Here is a 27,855-nt window from a genome sequence, read left to right as displayed (position 1 = left end):
ACTATTCCTGTGTTATTAGCTGATCCTGTTCTAAGGAAATATCTTACACCATATCCAGCCTAAACAGTGCTAAGGGCAAAAAAGTCAGTTTGTGAAAGTTGCGATCTGTTAGTTTCTTCCCTAGTCAATTACAAGTGCTATTATTGTGAAGTGGAATTGTCTAGAAGTAACAACACTTCAGTCATGAAGCAGTAGACCATGCAAACTCACACTCACTTGCTGAGTGCTGAAGTATGTGGCACGTAAAAATCAACTATCACTCCCTACAGAGTGCCAAACTGCCTTTGGAAGTGACATCAGCACAAGAACTCTGTGTCGAGGAGCTTCATGAAATGGGCTTCCAAAGTAGAGCAGCTGCACACAAGCATAAGATCACCATGTGCCATGCCAAGTGTCAGCTTAGAGTGACAGAAAGCACGCTGCCACTGGACTCTGGAGCAGCGAAACGTGTTCTCTAAAGTGATGAATCTTGTTCCCCAATCTGGCAGTCAGATGGACAAAAGTGGGTTTGGCAGATGGCAGGAGAAAGCTGCCTACTGGATTGCAAAGAGCCTACTGTAAAATTTGTTGGAGGTATAAGGGCTTGGGGGAAAATAACCACCCTTAGGGTATGTTCACACTTTTCTGTCTGGATTTGCAGGCAGATAATCTGCAGCAATTTTAACAAATCTCATCCACATGCTGCGGAAAAATGACGGACAGAATACGTGCACAAATTGACTTGCTGCTCAGATAATAATATGTCAGAAATTCGCTGTGTACTCTCTGCAGAATTTCTGTTTACTACCATAGTTGAAGTGAGCTTGAGTGGAACTGCTAAGTTGGGCCTCAACGAGGCCATGCAGCTAGGCCAGCGTGCAGTTGTGCAACAGCCGCCATATCCGTAGGCGGGAAAATTAGCAGGGGCCATGTCTAAGCTGCAGAGACAGACTGATTGCCTAAGGCAACTGCTGCTGCATAAGGGGAACTGCGGATCCTACATGAGAGAGCAGCTGTTGGGTCCTGAGAGCATCTGCGTTTCCTTCTGCCTAGCAGCATCGGGAAGCAGCCGTCGACATCCATTAGCTGCTGCTAGGTGGCTGATGTTATCCCTAGAACAAATACCGTTTGCAGGTCATAGATTCCTGCAAACGGGGGTATATACAGTATTACTGTATTTGGGAGATATAAAATGTTTATTTTATGTTGGAAAAGTTGTTTAGTTTGCCCCTTTCTTTCAGAACTCAATACAATTTTAATTTAAACCAATTTTCATATTCATTATTAGGGAATTCTGAATTAATAGAGGGGGGGGGGGCCCTATATAGGATCTTGGTCAGAGATGAGTTAGCAGTTACAAAGAGTGTCTCTTTCTCTAGAGGATCTGTCCTGCATTACACAGACAACCAATTGATTTGAATGGGCACTGTGTAATGCCCAATTTCTCCTGTGGTGGCACTGCAGGGAAACTGAAAACTTATGCCAGGTTTCGATACAGATTACAGCTGATGACTGGGGATCACTGAAGTGGAGAATGAATTGTTGCAAGGTGTGTGTAAAGTTGTTAAACATTCTATTGATAAGACTTTTGTTGGGCATGAAATTATAAAGCCTCTCCTGACTACCCTGGCCATGTTTCATAAAACACAAGGATTGTTATCCGTGATTTATAAAAAATGTAAATATAATAAAAGGTGCTGTAATGATTTATATGGGAAAAGATAAATAGGAAAGAGTGTTGGGCACAATATGTAATATAGAATAGAGGAGGGTAAATAATGGCATTAATAACTCCCTTCTGAATAAATCACATACAATTACACAGTATTTCATTGCAAATTGTCTCTATATCTGACCCCCCAGAAGCTGAGTAAATTCACTGATCAAGATAATGGAGATTGCCCCAGTTGTCAAAGACCAGAAGCAAGCTTTACTCATATGTACTGGAAATGCCCTTTGGTTTATCAATTTTTGGCAGATGTCTTAAACCAAATAGAGCAAAGTTTAATTTTTCCAACCCCTTGGTCTGGCTTCTGGGAGGTAGTGAAAGGATGGGGATACCCCAATCTTTAAGAAATTTAGTATCTATATTGCTTTTTTTTTTTGCCAGACTGCCCTATGCAAGGACATGGATGGCCTGAACATGCCCACTGGTGATGTGATAGATTGGAAAAAGTTGTTAATAAGAAATATAGATATGGAATATGGCTATTACAGGAATACAAACAAGCTCCTTGGATTCAGTCTATGTCAACTGAATAGATGCTCCTGTTGAATAGCAATATTGGGTAATAATGGAGGGAGGACGAGGAGGAGGTTATTTATTTATGCATTTATTTATTCTCTAAAAAGGGGATGGAGGGTGAAGGATTGGATATTGTGATGTTGCTGGGATACATGTTTATAAGACTGTGTGTATGTTCTTTTTTTTTTTTTTTCCCCCCCTTTCCATCTTTTTAAGGAAAATTGGATTCTGCTTCCGATTTTCAGACCTTTTTTGAGACGTTTACGGCTTGAAAAATGTCTGAAAACAGGTCGTGTGCACATACCCTGAGGGTTTGTTCACACGGGTTATTTTCAGGCTGATTTTGGAGTGTAAACGCCTCGTTTTACGCTCCAAAATACACTTGAAATGCACCTGCAAACAGTTTCCCATTGATTTCAATGAGAAATACACTGGGCTGTTCACATGAGTCGTATTTTTACGCTGCTGAATTAAAAAATAAACACCCCATAAAAAGAAGCTTTGTAAAAGAAATGGCATGTCACCTCTTGAGTTGTTTTTGGAGCTAATTTTCAGTTGACACTATGAAAAACGCCTCAAAAGTAGCTTCAAATGAACAAAAGCTTCATTTTACGGCTTCAAAAAAAGACTTGAAATCAGAGGCTGTTTTCCCTTAAAAACAACTCGGTAATTTTCAGCCACTTCTTTTTGTATGTGTGAACATACCCTAACTTGTAAATAGAGAGGAGGAGGGGGAAAGCCAGGTCCAGCTCAGGAAACCAAGCATTCCCTGCTTCAAGATCTAGTCGGTGTCAACGGAGTAGTGTTGAACAGAAAAAGGAGGATTCATCAACCTTTCTATATGCCAGAACTGGCGTAGAAAAGTCACAAAAGGACCCAAAACTTTCAATTTTCGGTGCAAATTGTAACTTTTGCCCTACTTACATCGCCCTTGGTGCTTTTAATGGAATGGGGCATGGCCACAAAAAAAATGGAAATTATAGTAAAATCTACGCCAGTTGCTAGAAATGAATAGAAGCGGTGAGGTGTGTATCATTTTTTTATTTTGTGTCCGATTGTCGGGTGGGAATGGATGGCACGGGGCCGCAGTCCTTGCGCCACCATTATGCCATACAGCCGCATTCATGACCAGCAGGAAGTTGCGACAGATATATTAAGAGGCATGCACCACTTAAAGAGGCTCTGTCGCCACATTATAAGTGCCATATCTCCTACATACGGAGATCGGCGCTGTAATGTAGGTAACAGCAGTGTTTTTTCTATTTAGAAAAACAATCCATTTTCACCAAGTTATGAGCAATTTTAGATTTATGCTAATGACTTTCTTAATGCCCAACTGGGCGTGTTTTTACTTTTGACCAAGTGGGCGTTGTGGAGAGAAATGTATGACGCTGACCAATCCGTAACCAATCCGCGTCATACACTTCTCTCCATTAATTTACTCCGCACATAGTGATCCTGCGTTGCTCACTATGTGCAGTCACATACACACACGTTACTGAAGTGTCCTGACAGTGAATATACATCGCTTCCAGCCAGGACGGGATGTCTATTCACAATCCCGACACTTCGGTAACATTTGTGTCAGACACTTATAATGTGGTGACAGAGCCTCTTTAATAAATCTATCTTACTCCAGCAGAGCAGACGGCTAAGAATGGTGTAGGAAATGCCAGTCTTAGTAAACCTGCCCCAAAGACTTCATGGTTATTGCACATGAAAATTCAGGAGAACTAGGAAGTTTTCATTCTAAGGTACCATATAGTGAATGGGCGTGTGGTTTATGACTGTTTTCCACTGTTGCTTTGGATATGTGTGAGAAGATACTAAAGTATGTAACTTATACATAAGAATGTGTGATATACAGTACATAGTATAGAAGGTTGTAAAAAAAATGTGTCTCAGTAGAAAAGGTAAGATGGAAGGGCAGGAAGCATTCTTTTGGTTTCATAGAAAAAGGAGACTGGTCTAGTTTAACCAAGTTATGTCTAGGTCCTTCATTACCAGAGCAAAATTTAACATTTGCATTCTAAATGTGAATTTATTTTTTTAAATAAGTTTGTCTAAATATATTTTTCTTTCAGGAGATGGGGCTATCCTTTCATACCACTCTGCCTCCCTTAAGCCAGAACGCACGTTTTTGAAGAATTGTTACGCTGAACAAACCTCTTCAATATTTCTATTTTCACATATGAAATTTGACATAGAAATAATAATACTCACTGCAAGTAAGTTGTCCAAAATAAAATTATGCGTATTCCAAAGTTCTAATTTCCTTACACTAACCTTAATATTAAAGATCATAATTTTAATTAATCATTTGTCAGACCTGTACATTTTAATAACAGCCAAGTAAAAGTCCAAAAATGTACCATGCCAAGGCATAAAAAATAACTACATGTATAAAGGCATAATTCTTTAAATGCTGACCAGGTTTTACCGTAATTCCATCCGTTTAATAGCCTACTTATAAATTATGTCAGTTGTATGAAACAGGAAGGAACTCATACACTGTAACATTTAAAATGTTTCCAATGCCACTGTGATGAACGCATTAGTCAAGTATGTCATTCACGGCTGCATTCCTCCATCTACAACAAAACTGACATTACTATACAGATATAAGCAACCAAATTAGAGACAGCGGAAGCATTCCAAACCATCCAGATATATACTGGTATATATGTTTAAAAGTAGAATACAGCCATGAAATCGATAAATTAAAAAATGAAATTATCTCAAATTAAACAGTCCTAGTAAACTCTGCAGTAAATGATTCTTATGTATGATTTATAAGAAATCAGGTTTGAGATGAACTCTAAAAGGGGTTATCCGGGACTTGATGATCTATCTGTAGTTTGATCCGTTTGGGTCTGACCCCCAGGACCTAGGTCTATCATCACAATAAAGGGGCCGCAGTGTTTGCAGTAGTCACGTGGGCCTGAGCCGCAGTACCAGGCACAGACGCTGGTACCGACGAGCCGCGGTGCCTGTGTAAACAATAAAGGGGGAGCAGCACTTGCAGTATAGGGCATCAACATTTTAGTCCTGGCAAACACCTTTTGAATCCCTGAGGGATTCAATATTGTACAACCTGTCGGCTGATTTTACTTTTTATATGTGGTTAATATATTAGTAGTAAAAACTTGAATAGAAAAACACAATATCCACTGAGTAGAACAAAAGCAGTTTCTATTCTAGGCCTTTAATGGAACCACAGAACACTGGTATGGGATATGTTTAAATCATGTGAATCAAGTCCAAATTAAATCCCCGTGGACAGATGTAGTGTTTAATTAAATACGCTTGCAAACAAACACGAAGAGAAAATGTTCCTCTGTGAGGGTCACAGTTGGTGGCAGATCAAGTGGGAGATGAATGCATCTGTGGGTACACTGCTCATCTCCAAAGCCCTAAGGGTCCAAAAATGTCTAAAGTCCTCTATAATGTTCAAAAGGAATATGTAATACTTCAAAGCCATCCCTGTCATAACTCATTTTTTAAACAGCCCAGCTATGTATCTATGATGAGGGAGCGTAGCCGCATCGCTCGTCTCAGATTTTTGGCCTTGGGGACCCACAGAATTACATGTTGGTTCAATTATTAAAATGTCCTGTCTTTATTTGGTATGAATACTAGTAGACTGGTAAAAATATGTATTAGAACCTGCCGGTCCTAATATCTCACTGGCAGATTCCTATGAAAAGACATGACATGAGCTAGAATTATAATCGGACAACCTTCCGCTCGTACATGTAATTACCCCTCTTCCTCTCACATGACACAGAAGACGGGTGAAGGGGTCTAACTGGGACCCTTTAAAATCTCACGTCAAAAGACCAACTGGGTCAGACATCGGATATGAGTTTGCAGCTGTGTCCTAATATAATCTGTTCTCCTCAGCGAGATCTCTCGACGATCTAATTAGTACGAGGTCCGTTAGAACTTATTTTAGAATTATTTTTGCTTATATTAGGTCCTTGTTATTCCATCATGGTTGTAACCTGTTTATTAGCACAGTACTTTGGTATATTAAATCTTAAAATTAATAAATTTGTTCCTTGCAGCTATTCCACAACCTCAAAGTGGAAAAGTCGCTTAGCTGTTAACCCCTTGAACGCCAATGTGCTAGAAGTTAATCTATTTAACGCTAGACAGATTCAGGGTGCATTTCTGTGTTACCAGGAGTAGGCTCTTGCCCGTCTAATAAAGCAAGTGTTGGCAGTGTTTTGTGTGGATGTGTTGACTGATTTTAGAATAGGTAAGACATATTTTTTTTTTACAAATAGTCATCTCAAGTATATACACATACATTAAGACTGCCACTGGTAATTTCCAAGCAAAATAAACTCTCATTACACGTGGTGAGGGTCATTGAAATGTTTCTAATTGTTGACTCGGCAAACAAGATCAGATCAGCATCAGCATATGCAATGAAACATTATAAATATCGTAAAAGAATACAGCCTGAATTTCATTTGTATATCTACACGTGTGCTTGTATATAAAGCTTGTCATCCTATTGCTTGCTGTATGTGCACCCAAGCACTTGTTAGTAAGTGCTGATTCACAAGGAAGTTTTCGCTTGGGTGTGTTAGTTCAAGGTTCTAAACAGGTAGAACAAGTGCAGGAGTGAGAATGAAGAAGTCACCACCCTCCTCGTTCTTAGGTTAGGTCTATGGACAGCTTAATTACTTTATAATGATAGGTTAAAGCTGGTCTCGGCTACTCCCAATCAACATTTATTAGCCAAAACCCTATCCTCAAAATATTCTGGAAAAATGCCAGTAAAAGCAGGCTGTGATATCCACCCCCATATATGTGTAGAAGAGCAAGAATTCTGCAATACTTCAAGAGTGAGCTAAAATGTCAACTAAAACATAGAAGAAAATAGTCTTAAAGAAGTGAAACCTGCTCTATTACCTGATCATTCATTGTAGTCAGGGTGGACAGATTCTAAAGGGAAGAAAATTTACCATGATGTAAACTTGTTATGCAACTTATACAAAGTTAGACGGTTACATTCTAGTTTTTTTTATCTTTAGTCTAATTTTCAAGATATTCCGAGGCTGTATTTACGGTAAATATTTTCCTAGGATATACAACCCCTTCGGGACCCAGCTTAGTTTGGCCTTCAGGACCAGCCCCATTTTTAAAATCTAATATGTGTCACTTTATATGGTAATAATTCTGGAATGGTTTTGACTTATCCAAGTTATTCTGAGATTGTTTTTTCATAACACATTGTACTTTATGTTAGTGGTACATTTTGGTCGATTTGTTTACTCTTCATTTATAAAAAAATCTAAAATGTAAAGAAAATGTAGAAAAATTAGCATTATTCAACATTTGAAATCCTCTAGTTCTAAAATGGATAATGGTACCACACAAATTAGTAAGTAAGGTTTACCATATGTCTTCGTTATGTAGGCATCATTTTTTTTTATAAAAAAAATTTCAGGACGTTATAACGCGTATAAGTTTACTAGCAGCTTTTCCAAATATTCAACATAATTTGCAAAACATACTTTTTTAGGCACTTCAGTTTTGAAATGGCTTTGAGGGGTCTATATATCAGAAACCCCTCCTAAATCACCCCATTTTAAAAACTGCACCCCTCAATGTATTCAAAACAGCATTTAGGAAGTTTGTTAACCCTTTAGGTGTTTCACAGGAATTAAAGCAATGTGGAGGTAAAATTAACAAATTTAATTTTTTCTGGCAGATTTTCAAATGAATCCATTTATTTCAGTAACACAGCAAGTTAACAGAAAAACACAACTTGATATTTATTACACAGATTCTGCAGTTTTCAAAAATATCTCACATGTGGCTCTAGTGTGCCAGTGGACTTAATCACAGAAGTGAAGGAGCACCTAGTGGATTTTGGGGTCTCCTTTTTATTGTTTTCCAGGCACCATTTAGAGTTTGAAAACATTAGATACGCCCAAAAAACACCACATTTTCAAAACTACACCCTCAAGGAATGTATTTAGGGGTGTAGTGAACATTCTGACACCACAGGTTTTTCATATAATTTATTAGAATTTGGACATGAAAACTTAAAATATATTTTTTTACAATAATATGTAGTTTTAGCTAAAAAAAAAAATTAATTTCCACAAGGAGTTCAGGAGAAAAAGCACCCCAAAAATTGTTAGGCAATTTCTCATGAGCATACCCCACATGTGGTCATAAACTGCTGTTTGGGCACACTGCAGCACCTTTTAGCTTTTGGAGCGCAGATTTTGCTGGAATGGTTTTCTGATGCCATGTCGCTTATGCAAAGCGCCTGAGATACCAGTACAGTGGAAACCCCCAAAAAGTGCCCAATTTAGGAAACTACACTCCTTAAGGAATTAATCTGGGGTGTAGTGAGAATTTTGACCCCACAGGTGTTTCAGCGAATTTATTGGGATTGGACTGTAAAAATTTAAATTATGTAGTTTTAGCTCAAATTTTTCATTTTCACAAGGACTATTGGTGAAAAAGCACCCCAATGTTTGTGGAACATTTTCTCCCGAGTACAGAAATTATCCATATGTGGTCATAAATTGCTGTTTAGGCACACAGCTGGGGTCAGAAGTGAAGGAGCGCCATTTGGCTTTTGCAGCGCAGATTTTGGTGAATTGGTTTCTGGGGCCCATGTCCCATTTGCAAAGCCCCTGAAGTAGCAGTACAGTAGAAATTCCCCCAGTGTGATCCCATTTTGCAGACTACACCCCTCAAAGAATAAAATTAGGGGTGTAGTGAGCATTTTGACCCCTTAGGTGTTTTATATATTTTATTATAATTGTGCAGTGAAAATGAAAAATAAATTTTTTCCCCAAAATTGATGTTGTTTTAGTTTATTATTTTTAATTCTAACAAGGAATACAGAAGAAAAGACAACGCAAAATTTGTTACACAAAAGTGTGGTTGTAAACTGCCATTTGGACACATGGCAAGGCACTAAAGGGAAAGAGCGCAATTTAGTTTTTGGAGTAAAGACTTTACAAAATAGATTTTTGATGCCATGTTGCATTGCGCTGAGGTACCAGTACAGTGAAAACCCCTGAGAAGTAACACTATTTGGGAAACTAAACCCCTTTAAAGGAATTTATCATGAGGTGTAGTGAGCATTTTGACCCCACAGGTTTTGCAGAAATTAGTACACAATGGATATTGCAGATTGAAAATGGCAATTTTTCCACAGATATGCTATTTCAGTGCCCAATATGTTGTGCTCAGCTTGTACCACTGGAGACACACACCCCATAAATTGTTAAGCGGGTCCCCTGGAGTACAGTTATACCCCATATGTGGTCATAAACTGCTGTTTGTGCACACTGCCAGATTCGGAAGGCCTGCCATTTGGCTTTTGGAGAGCGGATTTTGCTTGGTAGTGGTTTTGTTTAGGGTTTTACTGGTATTTCAGTTTATAATGTGGGGGCATATGTAAACTTAGTGGAGGATCAGCACATAATAAGGGGGTATAATAATGGAGTAAATAATAACATTAATTATCCATGGATATTGACGTACGCTTTGAACTAATCCTTTATGCCCAGGCCTGTTTTTTGAGGCAGGTGTCACACTTATTAAGGGGTAACAGTGGTATTATACAAAATATCCGAACTCCAGCATTGCCTAATCTTTGACTTCTTCACTAGCCCCATATGTAGCACAAGACCCTAAAATGTAATCGTCTCCAATTTTAAAGGGACAAGATGTAGTTTTCATTGGTATCATTTTGGGGTACATGCGATATTTTGATCAGCTTTTATTACATATTTTGGGAGGTAAGGAGACCAAAAAAACAGCAATTCTGGCACTGTATTTATAATAATTTTTTTTACGGCGCTCATCGTGCAGTATAAAACAACATGTTTCATTTATTCTGCAGTTCCATACGATTACGGCGATACCAAATTTATATACTTTTTAGATGTTTTACTACTTTTACACAATTAAAACACTTTTTTCTAAATAAAATAATGTTTTGATGTCACCATATTCCAAGAGACATAAGTTTTTTTATTTTTTTGTTGACTGAGAAGTGTGAGGGCTTGTTTTTTGCATGACAAGCTGTAGTTTTATATTGGTACGATTTTGTGGTATTTGAGACTTTTTGATCACTTTTGTTTGCATTGTTTTGGAAACAAAGTTGCCAAAAACAAGAAATTCTGCTATTGTTTTTTTTTTATGGTTGACGGGATAAATAATATGATATTTTTATAGTTCCGGCTGATATGAACATGGCCATACCTATTATGTATAGATTTTTTCCAATTATAAATAACTTGATCCAGGAAACAGGGAGATTCTTTTTTTTATTACTTATTAAAAAAGTTTAATAAAAAGTGAAAAAAATTAAATATGAAAAACCCACTTTTTCCCCTTACAAACTGCTTTATTATTAAAAAAACAAAATAAAGTAGAAAAGTTACACATATTTGGTATCGCCGCGTCCGTAACGACCCCAACTATAAACGTATTACATCATTTAACCCGCACGGTGAACGTCGTTAAAAATAAAATCAAAAACCATGCAAAAATTGCGGTTTTCTTTGAATCCAGCCTTAGGCCTCGTGCACTCTTCCGACACCGTTTTCACGGCCGTTTTTGACGGATCCGTGTGCCCGTTTTAGCGGCCGTGTGCACTCCGTGTTTCCGAGCATGGTACTGTCCAGCGTGGTGAAAGAGTTAATGGGCTGCACTCATCGGCGGTAACTCTTTCAGCACCCTGGACAGTACCATGCTTGGCGCTCGGAAAATACAATTATAATGAAATAAAAAAAATAAAAAAATAAGTTCATACTTACTTTCCTCCTGTCCGGCCTCCAGGGATGATGTTTCATCCATGTCACCGCTGCAGCCAATCACAGGCTGTAGTGGCGGTCACGCAGATCAGGATGACGTCAGAAAGCCGGCCTCCAGGAAATGACGCTTCATCCCACGTGACCGCCTCTGCAGCCAATCACAGGCTGCAGCGGCCTTTGCAGCCAATCACAGGCATTACATGCAACAAACTTTCGGATCCAATCGGGTCACTACACCTACAAGCTTTGAAAAACGGTGTCGTCATACTACCACCAGTAAAGGGCTTCTATCCGCTATTTACACAATACTGCTGTCCCCGGATGACTCTCCTCCACCTCGGCATAGATATATGTTAAAGTGGGAGACCCTGTTGAATAAATCCATCCCTTCCTCATTGTGTCAGATCATCTGGTCACAAGCAGCTAAAACGTCTCTCTGTACTACATATACACCGTGTTCCAAATTATTATGCACATTGGATTTAAGTGTCATAAACATTTAATTATTAGTTTTTCAATTAAACTCATGGATGCTATTGTGTCTTAGGGCTCTTTGGATCATTGTAATCAATCTCAGACACCTGTGATAATTAGTATGCCAGGTGTGCCCAATCAAAGGAAAACTACTTAAGAAGGACGTTCCACATTATTAAGCAGGCCACAGGTTTCAAGCAATATGGGAAAGAAAAAGGATCTCTCTGCTGCCAAAAAGCGTGAAATAGTGCAATAACTTGGACAAGGTATGAAAACATTGGATATTTCAAGAAAACTTAAGCGTGATCATCGTACTGTGAAAAGATTTGTGGCTGATTCAGAGTACAGGCGGGTTAGTTCAGATAAAGGTATAATGAGGAAGGTTTCTGCCAGACAAATTAATAGGATTAGGAGAGCAGCTGCTAAAATGCCATTGCAAAGCAGCAAACAGGTATTTGAAGCCGCTGGAGTCCCGCGAACGTCAAGGTGTAGGATCCTCCAGAGGTTTGCAAGTGTGCATAAAGCTATTATTCGGCCACCCCTAAACAATGCTCACAAGCAGAAACGGTTGCAGTGGGCTCAGAAATACATGAAGACTAATTTTCAAACCGTGTGGTTTACTGATGAGTGCCGTGCAACCCTGGATGGTCCAGATGGATGGAGTAGTGGATGGTTGGTGAATGGCCACCATGTCCCAACAAGGCTGCGGAGTCATGTTTTGGGCTGGAATCATGGGGAGAGAGCTGGTAGGCCCCTTTAGGGTCCCTGACGGTGTGAAAATGACCTCTGCAAAGTACGTAGAGTTTATGACTGACCACTTTCTTCCGTGGTACAAAAAGAAGAACCGTGCCTTCCGTAGTAAAATTATCTTCATGCATGACAATGCACCATCTCATGCTGCAAAGAATACCTCTGTGTCATTGGCTGCTATGGGCATAAAAGGAGAGAAACTCATGGTGTGGCCCCCATGTTCCCCTGACCTCAACCCTATTGAGAACCTTTGGAGCATCCTCAAGCAAAATATCTATGAGGGTGGGAGGCAGTTCACATCAAAACAGAAGCTGTGGGAGGTTATTCTGACATCCTGCCAAGATATTCAAGCAGAAACTGTCCAAATACTCAAAAATTCAATGGATGCAAGAATTGTGAAGGTGATATCAAAGAAGGGGTCCTATGTTAACATGTAACTTGGCCTGCTAAGTTGTTTTTTTTGATTGAAAGAGCTTTTGATTTCTGTAAATATGACCTCCTGATGCTGCAAATTCAACAAATTACCATTTTAGTTCTCTTTACAACCTTTAAAATGTTTTGATCTCTGTTGTGCATATTAATTTGAAACAGTGCATTTTGAGTTTGTTACTTCTAAAAAAAATCTGTTATCATTAGGAGATTTGTTCAATAAAATTTGCATTATACTCCAACGGTTGATGGCTTGAAGATTATACTGACTGTCATTTGCATCGACTATTTAGAAAAATAACATTTGCATAATAATTTGGAACGCGGTGTAAAGAAAAATCAATATAAAATTCTTATCTTTTGGTACCATACCCCTGTCCTCTTGCATGGCTTCAATCCGGGTATCCCATCGGATTGTTGGCGATGCAGAGACCAGAGAGGAGACCTGTTCCATATATTTTGGAGCTGCTCCCTGGTGCAACAGTTTTGGCTGGTAGTTAGGAATTTGGCGGTGGCGGTGTTGCAGCAGGATATTCCTCTAGACCCTCTTCATTATCTCCTGAATGTCCCTCCTAGGTCCTTGGAGAAACCATTAGCTCAACTTTTTCGGCACTTTCTCACTGCTGCTAAAACCCTGATTGCTTGGAAGTGGAGACAGACTGCCCCTCCTTCTCACATCGACTTACTGACTAGAATTAGGGAAATTCGCACTATGGAACATATGACGGCCTCACTTCACAATACGTTGGACAGGTTTAAAGTGGTGTGGGATAAGTATTGGCTACCGATATCTCAGAGTTAGAACTTTGATTGACCTTTTTTGTGTTCTTCCCCCCTCCCTTTTGTCTTTTTCCCGGTGTCTTGTTTTGTCCGATTGGATTTTCTAATATGTCAAATGGATTGTATGGCCTGCCCATGTGTCCTTATGTCCTGTGTGTATTTTGAAAACTTTCAATAAAAATACAGTTGAAACCAAAATCTATATAAATTTGGTATCGTTGCAATCGTAACAACCTGCTGAATAAAGTTATTGTTATATATACCACATGGTAAACAGTGTAAATTTAAGACGCAAAAAAGTGTGGCGAAAATTGCAGTCTTTTTCCTATTCCCCCCCAGAAAAAAGTTAAAGAAAGTTACTCAATAAATTCTATTTACCCCAAAATGGTGCTAATAAAAATTACAACTTGTCCCGCAAAAAACAAGACCTTATACAGCTATGTCGACCCAAAAAAAAATAAAAAATTATAGCTGTTTGAATGAGACGACGTAAAAACGTAAAAAATGGCTTGGTCATTAAAGGTCTAAAATAGGCTGTTCACTAAGGGATTAAACTGCAGCAAGTCATTTTTCAATAGAAGTCCATGGTGAAATGTTTGTTATGGACAGACTGCTGCTATTATATTACAATGCGTTTTTTGTGCAGTTAACTGCATCTTTATAATGTCCGACCACATGCAGTTAATGACCGCGCTGCCAGAGTGGTTACTGAACTGCTTGCGTTTTTGCGAACAGTTCTGCAATGCCTTGTAATGAACTACATACAGGAAGCACCTAACAAACTTCAACACGGGTGAAAACTATGTCCATCAATTATTTCCTTTAAAAAAAGCAACAGGGGGGCGTGGCTTGGACATGGTGCTGACCAGACGTGCCGCTTGAGAGCTCCGTTCCTGCACTTCCCTAACCCGATCATAAGCACATTAATAAGCATAATTTTATCACCCTGATGGTCAGGAAATCCAAGGCCTCCACGGGGACTCCTTACTGTACACGGCAGATGTCTTCAGCCGGCTCCATCCAGAGATTTCTGACCGACGCTGCTGCTGTAACATCATCTAAGATGGCGCCGCTGGAGGGGAGGCGAGATGGTGCCGGGACTTCGCTTCCAGAGGGGCTATCATCTGCGGCCGGCGCTGCTGCATCAGGTACCGCTAGTACCTTCCCCTCGATATCGGGCTCTCAGGGGCAGTTTCCCTCCCTGCTGGATGGGATTGAGCCGTGCTCTTCTGGGGCTGAGATGGCGCTGCCTGCGACCCACGTGGTGCCTGTCATGGCGGCCGGGTTTCTCCCTTATCCTCCCCTCATGTGCTGGGGCCTGCAATATTGCCTTCTACCTCTCCCAGAGATATGGCTGTTCATCCCTCCTCTCATATAGGTGGTTCTGCTGTCCTAGGGTATGATTTACAGGGCCTGAGACGACAGTTATCAGCATTGCCCACTAAACAGGACATGGAATGTTATGTAAACTGTCTTGAGACGACGTATAAATCAGAGATACAATCTCTTACTACCAATTTATCTCAATTGTCCGATCAAGTACAGCGGATGGAAAGCGATGTTTCCGGTATTACACAGCAACAAGTTTCTCATGCCGACCGATTGGATCAACACTCTCATCAGATTCACGCATTATTTAACCTTGCTGAGGATCATGAGAATCGGAATCGCCGTAATAATATATGGCTTCGGGGCATCCCTGAGGATATCTTTCCGGGCCAACTCATTCCTGCTCTACAGTCTCTGTTTAATTCATTACTCGGGCGCCCTGCTGATGATCCTCTGGAGCTGGATAGAGCTCACAGGACTCTAGGCCCGCGTAACCCGGATCCTGATAGGCCTAGAGATGTGCTATGCCGTGTCCATTTCTTTTCTCTTAAGGAGCAGATTATGAGGAAGGCACGGGATAAAGGCGAGGTTTTATTACAGGGAGTCAAGATCCAGCTGCTGTCTGATTTGTCCAGGATGACTCTGGACAAGCGCCGGGTGCTACGTCCTTTGCTGGATGTCTTGAGAGAACATGAGATCTCCTATTCCTGGGGTCACCCCTTTCAGTTGCAGGTTCGCAGGGACGGGGCACTGCTGAGTGTTCGTGACCCGGGGGATGTTCCGGATTTCTGCGCTGCGCTCCGTTTGCCTAGAGTCTCTCTCCCTGATTGGCCTTATGTTCCCATCCCGCCGCCGCGTCCACGATCACGCAGGCGAGGTCGTTCTCCTGCTTCTCCTATGAGGCGTCATGATGGTCGTCCTGCGGAGCCGATGTGATGCCCTTTTAATGTCTCCTAATTGCAGCCTGCTGTCGGAGCCTAATTACAATGGTTATTGTGTTCATCAGCTGAGGCAATTATATTCGGAGTTACATGTGGTCATTACTGTGTGGGTCTGCATTATGTTTTAGGTGATTGCTGTTGGAGACCTGGTGGCTACTGATGTCGGTTGATTGCTGTTAATATGCCACAATCGTGAATGTTTATTTTTATTATTTTTCTTTATTGCTAACCTGTCTGTACATTTATGCTGACAATGAATGTATTCAGGGATGTTCTCTGCTGGGGTTTCTTTAGGGCCCTACTAACAATGTATATTCTTATTTAATTATTTTTGGGTATTCTAAGTGCCTTGGTTTTCCTTTCTTTTCTGTTATATCGTTATTTGCTATATAAAAATTGCTGGGTTGGGGGGTGCGGGGCGCTGGCTAGACCTTGTCCTGACACTTCTCCTCTTAGGGTCTCACTGGTTATATCCGGTGTATATTGGATTGTTTCTCCTAGATTAGATCAAGGAGTGGGTGCTTGTTTCACCCGCTTGTTTGTCCTTGTTGTCGTGTCTCCCTTCCTTGTCTGTCTTGTCCTTCTCTTCATTGTGGTAGCACATTTCTTGACTTGCTAGACCTACGGGCGTTGGAGATGGCACAGTTGAAAGTCTGTACCTTTAATGCTAGAGGGCTTAATGTCCCGGAAAAACGCTCGCAGAAATTGTACAACATGCACAAAGAGCGTGTAAATATCCTGCTTTTACAGGAGTCTCATTTTCAGGTGGGCCACACTCGACAGTTTACAAATCGTTATTATCCAGTCTGGTTCCACAGTGCCAACCCGGAATCCAAGTCCAAGGGCGCTAGTATATGTATTCACAAGTCACTCTCTCATAAACTGGTAGACGTCCTGGTTGACCCGGGTGGTCGGTATGTGTTTCTTAAACTGTCCATTCGGAATAAGCTGTTCACATTGGCTAATGTGTACCTCCCCAATCAGGATCAGGAGCGAGTGTGCTGCGGGTATTTGCGGAAATTGGAGGAGTTCACGGAGGGAGTTTTGATTGTGGGCGGTGATTTTAACCTGACGTTCGATTCCAGGCTTGACACCTCCTCGGGCAGGTCTGCGGTTCCGAAGTCCCACTTCGGAACCTTGAAAACTGTGATGCATTCCATGCAATTGATTGACGTGTGGAGGATTCTGCATCCTCATGTAAGAGAATATACTTACTTCTCCCCGCTACACAATATGTACAGTAGGCTGGACGCCTTTCTGATTAGCCACCATTTGCTTACCTGGCATCCTACCTCTGAGGTGGGCCCTATGGTTTGGTCGGATCATGCCCCTGTATTTCTGACACTCACGTTTCCTAGTTCGGTACCCAATTTCCAATCTTGGAAACTTAACGATAATTTATTGCGTGACTCAGTGTGTGTGTCAGCCCTTAAGGACTCGCTAACCGTTTTTTTTGAGGTACATACACGTGACACCACCCCATTACCATTACAGTGGGAGGCGCTAAAGTGTGTAGTAAGGGGAGTCCTGATCCAACATGGGGCTCGTTTGAAGCGGGAAAAAGGGGTAGCCATTGCGCGGCTCCTTGCTCAGATACGGGACCTTGAATCCTGTCATAAGCGTGCGCTTTCCTCACAGATATTTGCGGAACTTACTACAGCGAGAGAATCCTTGCGTTCTCTGATAGACCAGTCACACGCTCGATTCAGGGACCGTATGCGAAAACATTCGTACGAATTTGCAGACAAATGTGGCAGATCTCTGGCACGGATACTACATCCTCGCACCCAGGCGTCGTATATCCCTAAAATTACTTCTCCCTCGGGCGGTGAGGTTCATGATCCGGTGGGCATCACTGATTGCTTCAGACAGTATTACTCGGCATTATATAATCTTAAAGGCCATTTTCAGGATATGCAGGCGGATGCGTTGCGGGATAAAATAGACCGGTATGTGTGCGACACTGCGTTGCCGTCATTGGGGGACGGGGAGGCCTTGGGACTTGAGGAAGATTTTTTGGAAACGGAAGTGGAGCGCGCTATTGGAGACTCCCCCTTGGGCAAAAGTCCGGGACCCGATGGGTTTAATAATAAATTCTACAAGACATTTAAGGATCAATTGGCTCCGTTCTTGACGAAAGTTTTTAATTCTGTGTCTTCCTCGTGTCCCTTGAGGCTCATATAACCCTTTTACCAAAACCGGGCAAGGATCCGACGTCGTGCGCAAATTTTCGACCAATATCATTGAGAAATGTAGACGTTAAGATTTTTGCGAAGTTGCTGGCCTCTCGACTCTTGCCTTTCTTACACGATCTGGTCACAGATGACCAGGTGGGGTTTGTGCGTGGTAGGGAAGCGCGGGACAACACTAACAAGACCCTCCTTTTAACATCATACTGCCAATCCCATAAGATACCGATGTGTTTACTCTCGGTCGATGCTGAAAAAGCTTTTGACGGGGTACATTGGGTGTTTCTCCGCAGTGTCCTGACACAGGTTGGCATTGGCGCCACTATGGTGGATAGGATTATGGCATTATATCATGGGCCTACGGCCCGGGTTCGAGTTAATGGTTTGTTATCTGACTCTTTGTCTATTACTAATGGCACGAGACAGGGGTGCCCACTCTCACCTTTACTCTATGTTTTGGTCATGGAACACCTGGCCGTGGCACTGCGGAACAACCCTAATGTTAATGGCGTCTGTGTTGGCGCGAAACATCACAAACTAGCATTGTATGCCAATGATCTCCTTGTGTACATTACGACTCCCATGATTTCCTTGCCATCTTTGACCGGGGAATTTGAGCGATTTGGTCATTTGAGTAATTTTAAAGTCAACTATTCTAAATTGGAGGCATTGAATATATCTCTCGATACTGCTATAGCCACCCATCTCGCTCGTGTTTTCCCGTTCAAATGGCAATCTAAATCTCTAAAATATCTGGGGGTGCATATTCCCACACAACAGTCGGATTTGTTCGCTTTGAATTACACACCCATTCTGCAGCGCACCTTGAAGGATTTAATGTCATATGGTGGGAACCGCATATCGTGGTTTGGGCGCATTAACGCGGTTAAAATGGACATTCTGCCCAAATTCCTATACATATTCCAAACCGTCCCTATCATAATTCCAACGAGCTTCTTCAAAACCTTACATAGGGCCATAACAAAATTTGTTTGGGGCTCCTCTAAGCCTCGTGTTCGTTTTGCTGTCCTTAGTCGGCCGAAAGTGGAGGGGGGGGGGGGCAGGATTTCCGGATTTTAAACGCTACCACCAAGCTGCGGTCCTCATGCGATTGGTAGACTGGTTCCGCTCAGGTACGGGTAAGCAATGGGTGCGCATTGAGAAGGCTATGTCTCCCCTAGCACTGTCGTCTCTGCCTTGGTTGTCTGCTCTTCAGCGACCTTCATCTTCTCTGCCTTCCCTCACACGTCAGTTTCTTGTAGTCTGGGAGCGGATCATTGCTACGATGGACATTGTTCACCGTCCAGGTCCTCTAACTCCTCTTTTTGATGATCCTTCCTTCCCTCCGGCGGTGGGTGTGGACACATTCCTCTGTTGGGAGAGACAGGACGGTGGTTTCTTGGCTAAGACTCTTACACCTGAGGGTACAATCTTGTCACAGTCTGTTGTCTCTGAGACCTGCCTGGGGGAACGTCCGGTTTGGTGGTCCTATTTTCAGTTGCACTCCTATCTTTCTTCCATGGGGGACCGCCTTGTATTGTTGCAGGATAAGACTCCTCTGGAGCACTACTTGTTGTTGACTACTGCCCCCTCTCATGTGTTGTCCTATTTACACGGGATCCTTCTACCTAAATACGATTACTCTCAGCTGACATTCACTACCGCATGGGATGAGGAATTGGGGACTCTACACTCTGCTGAGGAGTGGGGCACATCTTTCTTCCTGGCACATAAGCTACCGACCTCGTGCTTTGCCCAGGAAAAAAATTATAAAATTCTCACCAGATGGTACCGCTGTCCTTCTTTGCTGCATAGGATATTCCCTGATGTATCTGATGAGTGCTGGAGGTGTGGGGAGGCTCCTGGAACCATGCTGCACATTTGGTGGGATTGTCCCAAGCTTCGTCCCTTTTGGGGAAAAATTTTTGATCTTGGTAACAAACTTTTTCATACTGAGGTTCAGACTTCGGCCTCCATTGGCTTACTTTCCATGGTTCCTGGATCACTCCCACACCTCAAAAAGAGTGTCTTTCGGCATTTTTTGACCGCAGCAAAAACAGTGATTCCTCGTCATTGGAAGTCCAGCACTGTACCTTCCTTGAAGGAATGGGTGACGGAGGTGAACGGAATTATGAGGATGGAGAAGTTGATGTCTGCTGATCAGGGTAAAGCTGAGCTCTTTGTCCGCACTTGGGCAGTGTGGTCTTGATTCCGGGGTGGTAATGATCTACCTCTCTGGCTGGATGGCCTCTTTTGAACACATATACAAGTCTACCTTTTGCGTGCTAGGTCTGTATGTGTTTCCCCTTGTTGTCTTGTGTCTGTGTTAATCTGACGTATAATGTGCACTTATATGCGATAATTTTTATCCAACTGTGGGGACTGGCTTCCCTAAATAATGCACTATCTTTGTTGCACTTATGGTATTGTTATTCTCATTGCATTCTTATTTAGTTTTTGCTTACTGATTAGGAGGTTACCTCCTACTGTAGTTTCTATGTCTTTGTATATTTTATGCGATATTGAAGTGGTTATATTGCACTGTGTGTGAATTTTGCAAATTTATGAAACCATGTGTATGCTGTTATGTTTTGTATATTTTCAAAATAAAAATCTTTGATAAAGAAAAAAAATAAAATAAGCAACAGAACTGCATTATTACAGAGAAAAAAAATGCATGCAGTTGACCGCATGCGGTTTTCAAACGCAACAAAACCGCGTCAATGACGCACCGTGTGGCCTTTGGCAGGACCTAATAGGCTTCCGTACATGGCTGACCAGGAGGACATTGTTAGGCTTCCTGGCTGCTATAGCAACCACCCGCAACACGCAATCGCTCACGGGGGCCTATAGGGTATATAGTAGACATGGCCTCGGACAACTATGCATCAGTCCAAAAATATTTTCAGTACAGAATTCTGCTATATATGGATGATACAAGATCCCTTTTCTTCTCTTTTGCTGGTAGCATAAGGCTGGATTAACATGAAAAGTAAATGCTGTAGAATTGCAGTGCGAAAAATCCGTAGCGGATTACAATCCCAGAACAAATCTGATCTACAGGGGTGAAATTCGCGTGAATCCAGCCTAGCAGATCAGTGCGTTTGCAGAGTGCTGTTGCAATGTTTTTTTTTACATGCGTTGTTAACAGATCCACTCCTGAAGTTTAATGTTCCCACTCCTTTCACAAAACATCACAAAAGGAATAGCACAAACACAACATAAATCGTTTATTTAGATTGTGACAATAATAAGTGGTATAATAAATGCATCACATCTCAATAAGGGCCACATGTGGTAGAAGAGCTGTCAGCTGATCCTGGGCATCTACTTTTTCACAGATGGGGTTTCCTTGTAATCGCAGCACTGATAATCGAGGACAGCTACAAAGAGGTTGAAGGTTCAAAATGTTCTCTATTTCTAAGACATTTCACTAAGGAATAGCAAAATTTTTTTTTTTTTAAATAACAGCACAGAGAAAAGTATAGTAGAATTTATCAATGTGAATATTTATTTTAGATGCTGTTAAAAGTTCAGTCGACTGCGCTATTGATTCCGTCCAAAAACAGAAACCTTACGGAATGGAAACAAACGGAGACCATTTGCAACGGATGAATTACCATTAAAATCAATGGTAATGCAAACGGAAGCTGTGATTTCTGTTTGCCTTTCCGTTGATGGGTTCCTCAGAAGGACAGGTCTAGCGGAACCTATCAAGGGAACCTAACGCTGATGTGAACACACCCCTATTCTGCGAATTTTCCGCAACTAAATTTGTCACGAAAAATCTGCAGTATTTACGTTACGTGTAAACTTACCCTTAGGCCTCATGCACACAAACGTATTTTCTTCCTCCCGTAAATACTGGCGTAAATACGGGTCCTTGGTCACACGTATTTCGACCCATATTGTCACCAGTATTCCACCCGTATCCGTTTTCGCTGCAAAATTGCACTGCACTAATTGGCAGCCCCTTCTCTCTATCAGTGCAGGATAAAGAGAAGGGGCAGCCCTTTCCGTAGTAAAATAAATTCATACTTACCAGGCCGTTGTCTTGGTGACGCGTCCCTCTTTCGACATCCAGCCCGACCTCCCTGGATGACGCGGCATTCCATGTCACATGGGATTAAACGTCATCCCGGGAGGCCGTACTGGAGGAAGAAGCAGGGAGTTCTGGGTAAGTATGAACTTCCATTTTTTTTACACGTTGATCTATAGTGTGATCAGAAGTCACTGTCCAGGGTGCTGAAAGAGTTACTGCCAATCGTTTAACTCTTTCAGCACCCTGGACGGTGACTATCCCCTGACGTCTCCTCGCAACGGTCCCGTAATTACGGGTGCACACACGTAGTCATCCGTAATTACGGGAGCCCCATAGACTTCTATGGGCCTGCCCATGCCGTAATTACGGCCTGAAATAGGACATATTCTATATTTTTCAACGGCACGGGCACCTTCCCGTAAGCATACGGGGAGGTACCCGTGGCCAATAGAAGTCCATGGGCCCGTAATTACGACCTGTGATTACGGGCGTTTTTACGTTCGTGTGCATGGGGCCTTAGGCTGAGTCCACACGTCGCAGATTTGACGCAGATCTCACTCTTTTGCTTTGCAAAGGGTAAATGCTGCAATAACAGTCTTAGATAAATCTGCAATGTGTGAACCCAGTCTTGAGACGCAGTCATGTTTTCTCCCCATTCTAATGCTAGTGCATGTTAGCCGGGAAGTTTTAGAGGAGAGGACAAGGTTAAAGTCATACTTTTTTTATCTACATAGTGAGCGTGGCCATTTTGTCGGAAAGAATCTCCAACGTTGCGGTAACAGTACCAGCGGTCGTACACTAATAGTGGCACTTACCGGTTGTACACCACCAACTCAGTGGCAGGATACCAGTCAGTTTTTATGACAAAATCAATTCTACTCATACTCAATCATTGACAGAAGCAGGGTGCCAATGTACTTTGACTCTTAAGGTGGGTTTACATGGGCAGATTTCTGCCCATTACGCCAATTTAACATCGGCGCTTGTTTATAGGTCCTTTTACAGGGGTCGATGCAAACTGTATGGGGCGAATGATCTTTAATACAATCTTTCGATCCCCATACAGTTTGCATATTGTCGGCATAACATCCTTTGTATATGGGGGGGGGGATGTGCTGCCGACAACGATGATTTCATAGGCTGCTTAAAGGATGCGATCAGCAGAAAAATGAGAGTTGGCTCATTTGTCTGCTGATCGACAACAAGTAAACATGGGTCAATCATCGTTCGCCCGATCATTAGCCCATGGAAATGGGCCTTTACACACTACATACCATTGTCCCAAAACTATATGTGCAAACTAAGGGTATGTTCACACGACCTATTTTCAGGCGTAATTCGGGCGTTTTTATATCTCCGCAGAGTTTATCACCCAGCTTTCCCAGACTGCAGAATGCCAGATCTGCCTAGTTTTTCATTGATAAATCCCTGCTCTCGTATCGTCGCATAACTAGTCAGATTTGTTTGTAAGGAGCCTGGGAAAGTTGGATAGGAATCCCTGTAATGGATACTGCTGAAAGCAAAATCTGTCTAGTTATGCAGTGATGAATCACCATTCTGTAGCATAGCTAGGGAGATTTGCCATTCAGGTACCTGGGAAAGCTGGGTAACACATTAAGTGTAGTTGAAACAGACTACTGAACGCTAAATCTACCTAAATGAATTCCCCTCTTCACTCCCAAAACATACTATATCTAGGCAGATTTGCCTCCTAGGATTGTGGGAAAGCTGGGTTACAGGAACAATAAATGAACGAATGTTCAGATTCTTGCTGTGGATTGTTATGTTGATTTGTTGTCAAAATTAAAATGTTACCTGACATTTTTAGTGTATGTTCACACGCAGTAGCAAAATACGTCTGAAATTACGGAGCCGTTTTTTGCCTGAAAACAGCTCCTGATTTTCAGACGTTTTTGTAGCAACTTGCGCTTTTCGCTGCGTATTTTACGGACGTAATTGGAGCTGTTTTTCAATGGAGTCAATGAAAAACGGCTCCAAAAACGTCCCAAGAAGTGACATGCACTTCTTTGACGCGGGCGTCTTTTTACGCGCCGTCTTTTGACAGTGACACATAAAATGACACCTCGTGGGAACGGAATATTGTAAAACCTATTGAAACCAATGGGCAGATGTTTGTAGGCGTAATGGAGCCGTCTTTTCAGGCGTAATTCGAGGCGTATAACGCCAGAATTACGTCTGAAAACAGTGCGTGTGAACATACCTTTAGGGTCAGTGCCAGTTTTTTGGTGCTGATTTTGACGCGGAAACCGCGTCCTATTCTGCTCCAAAGAAGGGCCCAAATTGCCCTCCATTGATTTCAATGGGGGGCAGAGGTGTTTTTTTTCCCACCGGGTGGCTATTGGCCAGTTGCGGAAAAAAAAGCGGCCTGGTCTTTCTTCAAACTGTATCCACCTATGACCACGCACTGAAAGCAATTGGAGGCAGAAAAAAAACCTGCGGCACTCAATTTGGGCGTTTTGTGCCTAAAAAAAGCATCACAGTAACGCTGGCAATTCAAAATCTGCCTCAAAATTCTTGAAGGGATTTTAAGGCCTAATTCACACGAGTGTGGCACATCTCGGACGTGAAAAACGGCATGTGGATCCGTGCTCAGCGCTGCGGGGCGCGATGTTTCGCATCCCCCATTGTTGAGTCTATGGAGGCATGCGTGATGCGTGAAAAGAACGGACATGTCCTATTTTCCCACTGACCCTTCACACGGTCCGTTGAAACATAGGTCCGTGGGACTGCCGCTGTTTCAACGGCCATCCCACGGACATTTAACACGCTCATGTGAATCCGGCCTAAGGCAGATATTTTCTGCCTACAAAAAAAGTCTGTGTGAACTAGGCTTCACACAAAAGCAAAATTATTAAATAAATGTATTTCCCGGTCACTTCCTGATTAGGTGGTCGGGAGTTTTCGGGAACAGCCGAGTTTGCTTAGCTATACAATTTCCATAACACCTATAGAAGTGAATGGGAGCTCCGGAAACAGCGTAGCACGGCGAACTACACGGTTTCCACATCTGTCGAATTCCGGAAACAGCGTTGCTCAGCGAGTTCGGCTGTTTCCGTAACTCCTGACCACCTAATTAGGAAGTGGCCGGGAAGCAGTGGGAGGCAAGCAAGCTAGAACGCGGTTTAGGGAGTCCCATTCTAGAGATAGTAGCGGGTCCCAGAGGTGGGTCCCGCATCTATCGGACATTTATGACATATCCTGTGGATATACCATAAATGTCCAAGATGCAAAACTCTGGTGGGAGTTTTTTTTTTACAAATTGCAGAATCTGCATTAGGCAGCAACCATGTAGTAGGAAACTATTTGGCACCTCTTCCAACCCAAGGTCCAACCCAACAGTCTAACATTTATTAATGGCTTTTGCTTTCTTTTTTTAATGATTAACTTAAAAGGATACTATTAAACTGCAAAGACAGTTCTTCAAGCCTTGGTAAACTCCACACTCCTTCTAGACGAGAAATTTCATTATTGTCCACTTCAAGCACCTTGAAAAAGTAAGAAAGCATTTCAACCACTGCAAACAAAAAAAAGGCTAAAAATATTCAATACCAGATGCAAAACGCACAAGGGCTTATATCGTTTCTCTGGAACTGCACAAATGTGGCATATCAAGTACTTAAACTTTCTCATTTCCATTCTTGTGGAATTCGGTCACAGCAGCGATCTCTGCAATAAATAGATGTGTGGCTATTTATTTGTGAATGTACTTCCATACTGCAGACTTTGTAGGTGTTCTTAGATTATGGGCTGAAATGAATAGTGTAATCATGAAGTACATGGGTGGCTGTTAAATAAGGCTGGATTCACACTCCTTTTTTATTGTGTTTTTAACACGCGTTTTGAGAGACAGGAATTTATCTACCAAAGAAAACCCAAAAACTGATTTTAAAACCGCAGTCTGAACTCTACCTTAGACCTTATTAACACGAACTTGTCTGTTTTGCGCGTGTAAAAAAAGCAGCGTTTTTCTTGCGTTGCAGTTCCATGTGACATCCATGTACTCTGTGTTTTTATGCGCGTATTTCATCTGTATGTCACGCATTTTTTACGGCAATAAAATAAACTGAAGGAGGTGGGTTTCGTCCTCATCATTTCTTTAGCAACTGTTGCATGAAAAACGCATGGCACACGGATGTGCGTCCATGTGCGGTCCGTGATTTTTACGCACCCATTGACTTCAATGGGTGCGTGATGCGCAGAAAACGCACAAGCATAAGACATGCAGCGGACACACACTGCGTGAAAAACACTGAATGTCTGAATGGTCCCATTGAATTGCATAGGTCCTTGTGTCGTCCGCTGTTTTAACGTGCGTAACAAGGACGAGAAATACGCTCATGTGAATAAAGCCTTTGTCATATCATCCCTCAGGAGGCTACAGACAAGGGTACACAAAGCTAAGGGAAATGGGGCAGTTGCCCACGGCAACACCGTGAGCAACAAGAGTGGTGAACGAGCCGAGTCAAACCAGGAGTGCACGAGGTACCAAACGCAGAGCAGGACAGTAGTCAGTAAGCCAGGGTCAGTATGGAGCAGGATCAAATAGTTAGAAGCTGTAGCTGGGCCAGGAAACCACACGAGAAGAATCACAAGCAAAGGAGGAACAGGAAAGGCAGGTATAAATAGACAGAGGGCGGGAGCTAGCTCCATCTGGCCAGGCTGCGATAGGCTCTCCCACTCCTAAGCCTGCCATCCTGAGTGGTGGAAGATGGAGTCAGTCTCAGAGACATAGAACCAGGTGCAGTCTGATTACCCATGGGCGTATCCACAGAAGTTGTGCCTGGCAGATCCTTTACACCTAGCATCATAGTTATGTACGACGCTAGGAGTCCCTGCCTCTCCGTGGAACTACTGTCCCGTACTGAAAACATGATTACAGTACAGGACAGTAGTCCGGGACAGTAGTTGCGGCCGAAATACGTTTCGTCCATTACGGACGTAACATGCTCGTGTGAACCCAGCCTAAGGGTATGTTTCACATGGCTTATTTTCGGGCCGTAAAACGGCCGAAAAATCTGGAGCAGAACGCCTCCAAAACATCTGCCGATTGATTTCAATGAGAAAAACGGCGTTCTGTTCCGATGGGCCGCTTTTTTACACCGCCGTTTTTAAAAACGGCTGCGTAAAAAAAGGCCCGCGAAAAAGAAGTGCATGTCACTTCTTGAGGTGTTTTTGGAGCCGGTTTTCATTGACTCTATAGAAAAACAGCCGTGAAAAACACAAGTTGCTAAAAAAAAGGCTGAAAATCAGAAGCTGCTTTCCCTTAAACAGCGCCGTATTTTCAGACTTTTTTGCTAAGCGTGTGAACATACCCTAAATGAGTTCACATGCAAGTTATAAAGCATCCTAAAACTGCAGCATTAAGCTGGATTCACACATCGCAGTCCAAATGCATTTTGACTGCGACATGTGAACCCAGCCTTATTACATTTAAAACTGTATTTTTTATTGCAGTTTTATGAGTATGTGTAGAGATGTAGTGAGCATTTTGACCCCACAGATGTTTCATAGATTTTAATAGGATTTGGGCGTGAAAAGAAAAAAAAAATTTTTCTTCAATAAGATGTCATTTAAGCTAAAAAAAAATAAAAAATTTCCACAAGGAATAAAGGAGAAAAAGCCACCCAACATTTGTAAAGCAATTTTTGGGCAATTTTTACGGAAATACCCCAAAACTGCTATTTGGGCACACGGTAGGTCTTAGAAGGGAAGGAGCGCAATTTGGCTTTTGGAGCGCAGATTTTGCTGGATTGGTTTCTTGGTGCCATGTCACATTTTCAGAGACCCTGAGGTACCAGTACAGTGGAAACACCAGAGAAGTGACTCCATTTTGGAAACTACACCCCACAAGAAATTCATCTAGGGGTGTAAGTAA

General features: G+C 42.2%; 1 protein-coding gene across 4 annotated transcripts in view; it reads right to left on the bottom strand.

Moving 5' to 3' along the window:
* Positions 1-21,123: 21,123 nt before the first annotated feature.
* RABGGTA (Rab geranylgeranyltransferase subunit alpha) overlaps positions 21,124-27,855 on the bottom strand; it is a 114,320-nt gene continuing 107,588 nt past the window's right edge. For all 4 annotated transcript variants that reach the window (XM_075828861.1, XM_075828862.1, XM_075828863.1 and 1 more), the window contains 2 exons: positions 25,378-25,465; positions 21,124-21,337 (listed from right to left, as the gene is read on the bottom strand). In XM_075828861.1, coding sequence (XP_075684976.1) covers positions 21,189-21,337; positions 25,378-25,465 — 237 coding nt within the window. In that variant the 3' untranslated portion in view covers positions 21,124-21,188. The remainder of the gene's footprint in view (positions 21,338-25,377; positions 25,466-27,855) is intronic.

The sequence above is a fragment of the Rhinoderma darwinii genome, chromosome 1 (genome assembly GCF_050947455.1).
Source record: "Rhinoderma darwinii isolate aRhiDar2 chromosome 1, aRhiDar2.hap1, whole genome shotgun sequence".
NCBI lineage: Eukaryota > Metazoa > Chordata > Amphibia > Anura > Rhinodermatidae > Rhinoderma > Rhinoderma darwinii.
This window is presented reverse-complemented; position numbering and strand designations above follow the sequence as displayed.